General features: G+C 39.3%; 1 protein-coding gene across 1 annotated transcript; it reads right to left on the reverse strand.

The window, feature by feature from the left end:
- Positions 1-4,120: 4,120 nt before the first annotated feature.
- On the reverse strand, positions 4,121-11,150 carry stard7 (StAR related lipid transfer domain containing 7). Its single transcript, XM_079448886.1, has 8 exons — positions 10,079-11,150; positions 9,423-9,583; positions 9,067-9,116; positions 8,791-8,901; positions 6,978-7,060; positions 6,791-6,890; positions 6,624-6,708; positions 4,121-6,494 (listed from the first exon to the last, which is right to left on the reverse strand). The coding sequence occupies exons 1-8, from the start codon at positions 10,540-10,542 to the stop codon at positions 6,328-6,330; spliced, it is 1,221 nt and encodes a 406-aa protein (XP_079305012.1). The 5' UTR covers positions 10,543-11,150; the 3' UTR covers positions 4,121-6,327.
- Between the last annotated feature and the right edge of the window lie 1,895 nt (positions 11,151-13,045).

Below are 13,045 nucleotides of genomic sequence, written 5' to 3' on the forward strand. Positions count from 1 at the left end.
AGTTTTTCTTGGCATTCTCACATTAAAAAAGAATGCGCAGTTCAAACAATTTCCAACTTGTACATAAAAGCTGTATTACAAAACCTCATACCAGTGACCTTGTTCAGAAAACAATGGATGTCCTTGATTATATGAGATAAAAAACGTCCCAAAGTAAAGGATCATTTAAAGATGCACCAAGTCACCAATGAGAATGTAAAGCATGGCCTCAGCAGAAAAGTAAAATGTAATATGGATGTTCGATTCTGCTGGGGTTATTGGGTTCATTGGGATGAGATGGAGGCAAATTCAGCCTCTGCTCTGAGTGCGTTTTTTAGACAGTAGGGACGTACGCCAATGGCTTCCCCCACCCATCATCCCCTGCTGCACTTTCCACTGTAAATTATAGCAGCACTTTAGCTAATGAAAGAGTTGAAGTCGGAGCACTAATAAAAGCCATTAAGTGAATAAAGCTCTTCCCCCTCTAACAAAATTAAAGAATTTGCCCCCCTCTCAAGAGGGAGGACTCTGTATTAATATTTATGAATTGCGGAACTGGACCCTCGACCCCCTCCCAATGACAAGTACCCTGGCCCACACCACCCAAGTTCTCCTCGGTAACCCACCTATCCTGGGTGAAACTGCATGACCCCCCCTCGTGGGGCGGAGTATGGGGGTCTTTTGGAGGAGAGACATCCTGGACAGTTTGCCGTCAGTCCGACCAACAAGTCCAGTCCAGACGAGCAGCTCGGAGAAGCAGCACCATTTCGCCATCAACACTCTCGACCGATCTTAGTCGCCAACGGGGCAAGAGCGAGATGCATCGGGCGAGGTGTGACGATTTGCTTTGAGGACGTCCATCCTTGTGGTAGCCTGTTGGATGCAAGTTGTTCAGGTGAGAGCACCAACGTTTCAACGTTTAGCTGTTGAATGTCTAACTTTTGCCTTTTCGCAAAAAAAAACTGAATTTCCAGGTTAGTTTAAGAGGAGGATTGGGTTTGTCCATATTTGACCCAACCATAGGTTTAAGTAATCCAAAAAATATTTTACAATATCATTTGTTGAAACCGCAGTTTTATTCAAGTTCAGGAATGTCTTTTCTCGTTTTTAGATATCTTTTCAATCGACAAAGACTTTTGAGAGTTGTCGTTCGCAAGAGCGAACCATCTAGGTAAGATGTAGTGTTTAGTCTAAATTTGTAGGACAAGTCTCGTAGGACTTTTAGACTTGAGAGATGTGGTACCACCAAACTAACCACAAAACAGTGGTGTAGACTTTGCCATTCCATTTTTCTGCTTTTGCATCAATTCTCCATCCTAACATCTCAGACCATCATCCTCAATAATGTTTGTTTCCTCCTATCTCATCATGCTAAGTAGTTTAGTTGTCTGACCTTTGAGTTGATTAGCGCACCCATTTTTACCATTCCCGCTAAAATGCCCCGCGGGACATGGCAAGTATGAGGGTAATAAGATTATCCACCAGATGGATGAGTAGATTGCCAGACAGGTTCTCTGGAGATGTACTTCGGAATAACATTTCCATAATTTTACAGAAACAAGTTTAGAATTTCTGTTTTTGCAGGGCAGGTGTAGTACCAAAAAGATCCAAAATTATGAACAATGGTGGTTGAGCAAAAGAAACCAAACGCAGTTATATTACGGCAGCTGGTGTCCTTGAATTTTTTTTATGAAAAACATTTAAAAAATCATTAAGGTATAATAAAATGTACGTGTTTATCATGTTATTAACACCCAACATGTACATTTCCAGCAAAATTCCAAGTTGTACCGCATTTCAAATTGACAAGCAAACAAATTTCTTCTGCCCAATTGCTATTGATGTCCCTTAACAAGACAACCTTTGCGCAAACAAACTCTATTTCTATAGATTTCCAGAAAAATCTCGCAACAATTGAATTCTAAACTTATTTGATCAACGACACCACTCCTTTATCAATCACATCCTAAATTTCCATTTCATCATTTTACAAAAACTTAAAAAAATCGAAAGCTTTGCCGACCAGCCGACAGATGTGGATGGTAGGGTGGCGTACAATTTTCTCAGGGGGTGGGGTTTGTCGCAGTTTTTGCGCAGAAAGGGCGGTGCCCACGTATCTCTGCAGTGAGAAGGCGACCTACAGTGTGACTAATCTTTTCTCTTTTTTTTATTTTGCAGACATCTTTAGCCGCAGTCTATCACAAACACCTTTCCACCGTCTCTCATTGTGTGAGACAGTCAATCTTAGTCGTCGCCAACAAAGATCTCTGTAATGCCGAACTCTTCAGGCCAGTTTTGGGGACCTGAATACAGTCCTGAAGACAATAGATGGAACATCTAAGGATGGTAGAAGTTGACACTTTGACAACTTGATCATTTGATAGTCTTTTTGAATCGACTTACTCGGGGTGATATGACTTCTACCTCCAGAAGACACAAAGCCGTGACCTGTTCCCAGACAACAACCATTTTATTTAGCAATAACCTGCCTTGTCTCACTGATTCAGATGTTTCTCCTGACTGGATTTGTTTTGCCCAGGACACCATTGTGCTTGATCTAACCATGCAGTTCCCTTTCTGTCCATGGTTGTGCCAAGCACTTTGGTGACTTGTGTGCATTTTCTTCTGTTGCCCTTTCCTTAACCTTAGTTTTCTTTGAAATCCCGAGTCAAATTTCATGAAGCCGTCTATGGCAGTGTAACATTTGTTGTGCTAATGCATTTGATGAATAAAAAACCATGATCCTTGTGTTGTTTGTTAAAGATATTAAAAGTGTAACATTTTAACAGATGTAGGAAAATCAGTGGAATTTACCTTTTTCATTCTTGTTGCATGTCTCAAAACATCCTCAATAAAGCTGAAATCTTGGCATGTGAAGTATGAAAATATGAAGGTTTATAACCACTATATTGCGAGAACATGACCTTTCCAATATTCTTCATGGGTTTTTCAATAGCAGGTTCTTACATACATGTCCAATCTGGACGTTTGGATACATTCTTGAAAGTTTCAATTTATGAAATAGTTTAGATGAAAAATCGTGCACAGGAACCAACATTTCACATACATGTCAGGGCTATAAGACTTGTTTGAGTGAATGTGATCTCAGACGCATTCGGGAGGTCATGGGTGGGGTTTACCGCAGAGTGGCACTCACAGTGAACCATCAAGAAAAATAAACCACTCTGCTTTACCGTCACAGGTCATTTTAGGTTCCACGGCTCAAAGTAATGAACGGCACTTTCATTTTGAGGTCCAAGTGTCTGCGCACATGCGGCTAGTGTTGCATTGAATTTGGTTACAAACATTTTTTAATTGTATGTGCCGCTTTGTGAAGCTTTTGAAAACTGAAGCAGATTGTTGCCGATTCAAAGATCTGTTTAGAAAGATGCATAACCATCATGTGGTTGAATGAATCTGTAACTATAAATACAATTTATCAGTGAATGATTGAAGTCAATGAAAAAACACTCTCAATAAATGTGACCTTTTTTAGTCTGTCAATATATGAACCTACCGTCACCCCTTTAGTTAAAAAATTATAGTTATCCGTGACTACACTTCAAATACCACATGACGTATTGTTATTAAAGGAATGGCTCACCCAAAAATGAAAATTCTATCATCATTCCCTCTTTTCAAACCTGTATGACTTTCTTAGAAATTTAAAATAATTTTGCTAACCGGCATCCATTCACTTACATTGGTATTATGTCCATACAATAGAAGTGAATGGGTACAGGGTACCATGGTTCTTCAGAATATCTTCTTTTGTGTTCTGCGGAAGAGAGAACGTCATACAGGTTTGAAATGAGAAGAGGGTGAGTAAAGGATGACAGCTTTTGGGGTTAACTATCCCTTTAATTTAAGGCCAAATGTTTTAACAATGCAGTACAGTATCTACACCATTACCGATGTTAATATTTGGATCACTTGTTATTCTCTTTGTTTTCAAAATAACCCCAACATGCATATAACAGGATTTTGACATATTTCTAAATAAAACAGTGCACTGAATAGTCTGGGATGAACTATGTGCATATTATAAAAACGAACAATTAACTGTAAAAATAGCTAAGGTCCATACTGTGTAACTACATTTACCTTGTAATTATATATACAATGACACAGAAGTCAGAAATGAATTCAATTCATTTTATTATCACCAATTAGTGAATTACATCGAACGATTCCACATTAGAGCACAAAACCCTCACGCTATAAACTATATCTACCCACTCATTCATAAATGATTCCAGCCTTAATTCCCTTGAGATTACAGCAGATCAATTCTAGAATGTCATATAGTAGAAAACGTGAAAAAGCATTCAAGGGCATTAAACTGTAGTCGAGTCACGTTTCATTGTGATGATTTAACTATCAAACCACAAGCCGAGTTCTCCAACAACAATGAAATGCACTTCATGGTAGTATTAAATGTCAGATCTAAGACAAGATTAATAGAAAATAAGCTGAACGCATGCTAATAAGCAGACAAACATTAAACAGTAATCATCTGTCTGTTTATAAACCAATACTGGTATTTTTGCGATGGTTCTTCAGAATGATGCAAAATGACAAGGTTCCTATATAAACCCTTGACTGAGATCAATGACACTGCTTTCCCAAGATCCATCGTGATCAAATGTATTCAAGCTTTTAGTGTCTCAAATACAAAATGATATAATGGCAGAATATGTTAGAGTGTCTTTTTGCTCATTTTGCTTGAATATGATGTAAACTGGCCACAGAAATGTTCCGGCCGCTTTTATGATGACACCCAATGAAATAGTTGGCAAAAAAGGACCATGACTTGAAATTGTCCTTGAAACAAACATTTGCTCACACACATCGGCACAGGAAACAAATGTTTATCTATTCTTTTAATAAACAGCAGACAGTTGAGTATATAGAAATCTCACTCACTTTATTATTCCTAACAATAAATCATAATCACTGGTTCAACTGGTCATCTTTAGGAACTTCTGTGCCACTCATATTTTTTCCTTTTTACTACAATCATAATACTGTGCATGACCCACTCATGTAATGTAATATATACGTTCAGGAATCGGTGATGCCAAGTGCTAACTAGGGATGAATTGAGGACTGCTACCCGAGAATGGAACAAATCCACAAAGTAAAATCTGACCTTGAGACTTAACAGCCCACAAGCCGTCTTCATTTTAAATTCTCCTCTGCAGACATCACAGGACAACAAAAGGCAAAAATCAATTTGCTTTGTACTTCTGGATTTCCTCCGATGATTTATGTAACCTTGATTCTGGCTTGTCATGCAAATGTAAGTGCTGTTGTAACTTGACAAGAATGCTTTGACACAAATCAATGTAAAAGGTCATAAACTGAGCCTACAATATTTTGATTCGTAGACGACGAGAGAATTGGTGAGTAAATATTGTAAAATATCAATTGACTTCTATTCTGCATCATCTGACTAAAGTGAATTAATTCATGTCTATCCGAATACTGAATGTCATTGAAGAAGACCGTACCAATTCACTATATAAACGTGTATAACACACCGAACACACCCTTTACAGTGGGTTCCCAGACACACAAATCCCAAAACTTGCTCTTGCACAACAGCTCCCGAAGCCTCAGTGTGTGCCAACTTAAGTGTCACTTTCTCTACAGAGTCATCACCGATTTTCAAAATGTGATGTGTCGCAGACGGATGCTGAGATGAGAGTAGAAAAAACTTCACAGAGCCCTCGACAGCGCTGGAGGAAGCCAACCCTGCTCGTGAGGATGTTGCGGTTGCCATAAGACACGCCTCTCTTTTGTTTCCACAAGAGGTATCGGTGATCTCTTGAAGGCTGTTTTGGGTTTTGCTGCAAATGAACGCTCACACACACACATGTTTTTTAGGTCTGGTTCTGCTCTAGGCATAAGATCAAAGTATAACCTGGAGAGAACCACCACGAAGGAAAACTGTGGCTTTTCGTCAACTTCCTGAACTTGAGATCGTACGCTATGGTTTTTCCAAACTTGAATATCTTTGAGTACCTCGACATCACGCTCGATTACAATGAAGATTGTAAAGCGTAAAGGAAAATTTCACTTTGGCATGATCGTCTTCAATTAATAGATGTTTGTAATATATCTCGCTCAGAAGTTTGGTAAGATGCACTATCCAGAAAGAGAAAGAAAACTTACAGCGCAAAAACTGGGTGATGTAACCAAGCGGTAGAATATCTAGTGCAGGCCAGGTCAAATGGCAAAAAAAAAATCAAACTGTGAAGAGACGTTTTGAATTTCTTTGTGCCTTCCCTTACAGACCCAACAAGCAAGATTGTTGTTTTGGGTCATATATCCGGAGGCTCTTTCTCAGGCGTAAATCTGGTTTGGGCCGGCGGAGTGAGTGTTGTCTGCACCTAGTCGTTCTTGTGTGATTTGAGATGGTTTGACGACGCTGACGTAGTCATGGACACCCACATTCATGTTTTTAGCTCTGAGAGCAGCAGTGTGCAGCTTCTCGAGGAAGTCTGGCATGCCTGTGGGACAAAGAGAAAGCTGACAATTCACCTATCAAACTCCATACCGTGATTGTATAATAAGCCAATGAAATGAAATGTCACTTCTTCGAAAGAAATTCTCTATTTTGACTAAGAACGATGGCTCACCGCTCGATACCATCCAGCTGACGCAGTACCGTGGAAACACTGTCTGAGGGTCATCGCTGTAAGTCAGCAGGTAGTCAAAGCCATTCTGTTAAGACATGATCACTAGTTTAATCTCTGCATACCAAGACAAAAGCCAGACTCATTGACACACAATTTCCTATTCATACCTCATCGAATGACCTGTGTGGCCGGATGACCATCTTAGACTGGTAAGAATGAACGCGGACGAATTCCTGAATCTCAGGGACACTGGGGTGTTTAACAGCTCTGAGGATAAACAGAAGGCAATATATCAACCACCATTTAATGCTAACAAAGTAAAGCATTTAAAATAGCAAAAACAACAAGTCTTACCTGGAGACCAAAATCATCAGGTTATTTTCCATATCGACCTGATAGCGGCGCATATATACGTAATCTCTGGAGTACATGGGATACTGCGGGGGAAGGTTCATCAAAATGATCACATGTTTAAAGGTACAGGTCACCCAAAACTCAATTTTAGAGGTGTTGAACAATTAAAGACATATTTCATAAGCAAAACTAAAGTTCCTCATGTTTTATGCACCTTCAAGGCATCCTGACTGAATATGACTTATAATAATGCAGTCAGAGTTATAACAACACGTATCATTTTTCTTCCAAGCGGTAGAATGGGAGTAAATGGGGGAAATTTTACGTAACTCAAAAGTCCACCCATCCATCAAAGAACTGCTTGACACGGCCCTGTGGTCTCAACAAAGGTCTTCTGAAGCGATTCTATGCGTTTGTTTATAATAAATATCCATATCAACAGCCTTTGTCACCTTTGTTTGCCTCTGGATAACAGAAGCTAGACATCAACATTACTAGCGCTCTCAATATGGAAATGTTTCTTAAACAAACGCATCGATTTGCTTCGGAAGACCTTTGTTAAGACCACGGAGCCGTGTGGAGCAGTTCTTTGATGGAAGAATGCACTTTTTGGAGCTTCAAAAAATTGCCCCCATTCACTTCCATTCTACCATTTGTAAGGAAATTGATACGTGGTAACATAACTCTGACCCCATTATTCTTCAAGAAGAAAGTCATATTCAGTCAAAATGCCTTGAGGGTGAGTAAAACAACAAAACACGCAATTTTGTTTTGCCTCTGAAATATCACTTTAACAGCATCCAGAATAAAGGTGTGTGTTTACACAGTGTATGTTTGTGTACTGTGCATACTTATTGTGTATTTAAGAACACGTTCCCATACATACGTATAGATTTAGGAAATATTCATATCTATTTTTAACTTAAATCAGGGCTCGACATTAACACTTGTTACTCACAGTGAATGTTTTGTATGGGTGTGAGAGAGTATTTTACTCGCCCAACAGGACAAGTAACTTGGAAACAAACAATGATATGTGTGTGCAAAGAATAAACTTCATCTCCAGAGTTGCTCTGAGAGTTTATTTTAGAGGAATTGTACTTTTTGATTGAAGCTATCGTCAAACACACTACAACTTCAGCTTCTTCACGACGACCCGTCAAAATAAAAGTCCTGTTAACTTGAACACCGAGACGAAATGAATACTGTAATACTTGCTAAAGTAAATTGTAGTACCCTTGCAGTAAATTGATAAACGGTAGTTAACACTGTAGTACACTACAGTAAGGTTCAAAAACACTATAGTGTCTAGGAATTTGACTGCAGTTTACTTTAGTAAATATCACTACGGTATACTACAGTGATTGTTGTGGACAATGTATAAATATACACATGTATGTATTCATAAATACAAAATTAATATGCACAGTACACAGACAGATCATGTAAGCACACACTTTTATTCTAGATTCAATTAATTGTATTCAATCAATTAATAAAGTGCAACTTCATTACCAAAAAATACACCTCTTCAATAAATTAGACACGACTAATATGAACCTTTATTATATGGAATAAGACTATGTGGGGTCTAATGTGTGGGTAAATTTCTCCTTCAACCGGTTTGAATAACTTGTCCTTAAAGAGAAATTCCGCACAATTGACACCGACGCAACAGACTGATGAAACATGACAGAAAGAAGATTAAGCTTAAGAAAGGCTTTTAAATCTGCCAGCTATTACCAGTTATTTCAACTACGACCAGTCCATTGAACATCGCAAAGTCTTGTTCTTTCTATGACAGCGTGCTTACCGGAAAATGTGTCGCCCAATGAACGACCTCACTGCCTGTGTCGACATCCCGGTCCACCACTTCCAAGTTAATAACCAGTGCGTCCCACTTCTTCCTGTACTCTGTATCCAACTGAAGCAAAGAGAATCATTCGGGAGATGAGGTCTTAAGGTTTCATGGAACAGTCGGAAGTCACATACATACAGTAAAATGAACATTGACAAGTGCAAGTGATGTTTGCAAGTCATGTGCTACAGAAAGAATACTTTGTCGTGAAATCTTTCAAACAGTAAGTACCTGTACGTTGAAGAATTGCCTGGGAGTGACATCCGTATATGACCCAAACACTGTAAAGAGAGGAGTAAAGAAAATATGTTTCTATAGTACTATAATGTCGATGACCTAAATTCCATATCATATTGTTTGTTACAGGTATTTCTTACAATTTATTTATTTTTCAACGGTTTCATTTTAAAGGGCTGGGTTTACTAGATAAAGTAAGTAGCATTCAGCATTCATGCGGAGTGTGCATCTTCTGAAACACATTTTGAAGCACTATTTATTTGATGCACTGCATTTGCCATAGGTTCAAGCTTAAAAAGTCACTTCAGATGAAAACCATGTTAAGTGTGCATTTACTATTTGAAACATACCTCTATATTCAAAGAGATGACTTCCCTGGATAGGTCTCCTCCACACTTTAAAGTTTTTCTTATCTACTACCACATCCCAACCGGGATCTGCGACAACAGGCTTCTTTGGGGATTCGCTCTGTCCTGTCACAGTCTCCAGCGCTTGCAGCTCCCATGCACACCTACACAACGAAGAAACAGGGTGACTTACAACGTAAAAAACACCTGGATCACATTACCAAGCAGCACATTTTTGCCCTGTCATATGTCTTGTGCAACGAAGCATTTCATTCCTATTTTATCTCACAATTTCCATTACTGCTACGCATCTGGACTGCAAATATTCTCGATGTTAAATTCAATAAATGCAATGGCTGTAATGAATAAATGCAGTACGATGTAATTTTACAGTACTTTAGAAATGGAGTATTGAGGAAAATCAATTGTGATAAAAAGAACGACGTCCCCAAATCTTCATACATAAAAGGTTTTATATTCTTGAATAGAAATACGAGTTCTTTCTTCGAATTGTATAATGCAAGAAAAATATATGACCTACACGTAACGTGCGTGAGAAAGTCACACTCAAACACAAAAATTCTTCATTAAAATTAAATAAAAAGGGGTTGTTTATTACAAATGTGGCAAAACAATCAATAATGCGGTGAGATGCAAACCTTCTCAGCTCCTCATCTCGAATCTTCTCATCCTCCCACATGAAGACTCCAGCCAGAGCTGCTATGAGTTTCCCTGCGTGCGCGTGTTTGCTCTGCAGGCGTCGCCATATGCTGCCCACGAGTGTCCACCTGGTTCTCTCGGAGTAAAGGTTTGAATACAGCTCTCCTATTTGAAAAGCCCTTCTCAGCCTCTGGCCTGTCACGAAACTACAGTGGTTTGCAAATATAGACAAGAGTCTCTCTTTCTTCTTCTTCTTCTCGGAGGCCAGTTTGCTGGTTCCTCTTCCTGCCTTCTGCATCCATGACAGGAGCAGGCCCATGCGCTGTCCCATCCACGAGAAAGTCCAAGATCTGCTACTCGTTTTTGCAATCTCGCCGCTAAATGTAAAAGTGCTTTGACTCTGGAGTCGAAAAGCTCGTGTTCCTATGTTGCACAAGGGCCGATGCTGGACGGAGGGGAACATCTTTGTATCCTATGGCCGAGTACTACGCACTATCGGGATTTGACTTTCTGGTTGCGGGTGCTGATGTAGAAATAAAACCGTATAATATATCGTATATATCGTAAGGCTTTGCTATACGGATGTGTGTTTCCATGTGGCGCTAGCGTTTAGATAACAAGTGCAACCCAATGTCAAACATGCACGAGCAGTTATGTATCTGGCGGTGGTTCTGTATGCTTTATTTGGCACATGAAGTGCACGAGAGAAAATCAAAACGCGTTCATATTATAAGACGATATCGTGATCTCTACTAGCCTTAGATGAGCAGACAGTGTGACATCTGCCAATGTAAATGCATCAACAAGACTAATGTTAGCTAGCAAGTAACAAACGCAGAAACGCGATCTCGACAACTGTAAATAAATCAACCGAAATAATAACAAGAATGTACTTAACGACGTACCGTAGACGATATTTCTTGACAGCCCAATATATTTTAATGTTACATTTGTTAAGTTAATCTTACTTTAATTCTCCTGCGTTAGCCTCATGTCCTCACGCCTCTTTAGTGGAGAGTTGCGCATTTTCGCCACGCCTACTTTCATCTACTAGAGTTTCTATTGGTGCTCCCGTACGTCTTTTGTGTATCTGTAAATGTAATTGGGCGATACTGCTGTCTGTCTTCGCCTCGCAACAACCAGCATGTTCACATGACTCACCTTAAGTCAACCCATGGAAAAAGTCCTCTACAACTTTAAGGTTAAAGTGGGTTAACACGTGTCTTGTCCATGTTGCGAAGATAACATTTCTTTAAAAGAAGAGAGTATTTTTGAGACCGTAAATATCATTGAGATAAGTATATATGTACTCTACTTAAGTAGCCTACTTTAAAAAGTTTAGTTATGCCCCATTGTTTGTTATTAGCCTACTGTTTTTCACACATTTTAGAACAATACCAAAGTCCTTAATACTTGGTGACCAATAATGCTGAACAAATAAATTAAGAAGTTAGGCACTTATATTAAGAAGTTAGGCACCTTTTGCCTAGATAACATCTAGACTTTCTACAGTTTCGTGCATGTTAAATCATGCTTTAAAACAGAACGGAGGCATTGTTAGTTTTCTGACAATTAGTGGCTATGCAGTCTAGATTTTGTGAAAAGGAACCTTGTGTATAGAGAGATGTAAATATATTAACAATGGCATTGCCTTTATTAATGTTAAATAACTCTCACAGTATTCCTCAACTTCTTTAATTGGAGGCCTTTATTTTTTGCATCAAAATCCGTGACGTCAAATGGTTGCAACCAGCTGGCGGACTGGCCATCTGGAGCCGGCCTACTCAGTAGCCTAAAAAAGTAGGAAGCCATAATATTATATCTCTTTTCTATGCAGATAGATAAGGGCGACGATCGTGCAGGCGCCCATGACAAAAGAGCGGGTGTAAGTGCTTGCGAATGTTGTGATTTCTGTGTCCCAGTGGTTTAATGCAGCGGTAACAAGTGCTCGTCGATGTCAAAATATTGACCAATCAAATTAAATAAAGAGCCGGTTCTTGGAATTCCAGCCAATCAGATAACAGAGACTACGCAGACTAGAGCCACTTTTAGCCAATCAAATTGAAGGAGGCAGAATTTACGTCGGTAGGCGGGCGCTTTACATGTGCGAACTCCTATGCGGGGATACAGTTTTAACGATGACCGTGTAGTGAGATCATGTAAGACGTCAAGCATGCTTGCTTGTTTTATTTACTTTTCATGGTGGCATGAAAGGTTTTCAAAACATTTACATGTATGAATTATAGTGCTATAGAATGGTTTGTGCATCAGTGTGTTGTTGTGTTATGTTATGTTGCGAGTTGGGTTTTGTGGCTGCTCCTGCTGAAGAAGTCAATGTGTCATGATTGTGCCGCATCGTGTCATGTTTCTTGGTCTAGTGGCAGGATCATGACAGAACCTCATGTTTAATGTGGAGAGAGACGACTATTGTTTGCCCTACACCTGTTCCCCTCTTGATTTGGGCCGTTATTTAATGCCTCTGTGTCTTCTGTCTTGTGCTGGTTCATTGTGGTTGTGTGGTGAGTTCATGTGACTTGTTAGTATGGTTTAAGTGTAGTTGGTCTTAGTCCTGTCTTGTTATTGTATCAATCCCTGTTATGTTATGTTACCCCCTCGTGGATGTTTGTTTTGTATTATTATTAAAGTCTTCTGTTAATCCCTTACCTGCTGTCTGCACCTGGGTCCTCTGTCCGTGTCACACCCCGTGATCATGACACAAGGCCACTTTTTACTCTTAAATCCGCCCCTGCTTGCTTGACCTCTTAAGTCCTCCTGACACAAGTATGCCTGCGTTCAGTAAGCGTATGTTCAAGGTAAACATGCATTAAATCAAATAGCTTTAAACTACCGTATTTAAGACTTATCATCCACCTTTTTTGTATACATTACATTATGAGAATAAATTGATTAACACAATAAAAGGATACTTGCGATTTGGTTATTTATTTTGTATTAGAGCGGACATG

Source organism: Barbatula barbatula (assembly GCF_947034865.1).
Source record: "Barbatula barbatula genome assembly, chromosome: 24".
Lineage (NCBI taxonomy): Eukaryota > Metazoa > Chordata > Actinopteri > Cypriniformes > Nemacheilidae > Barbatula > Barbatula barbatula.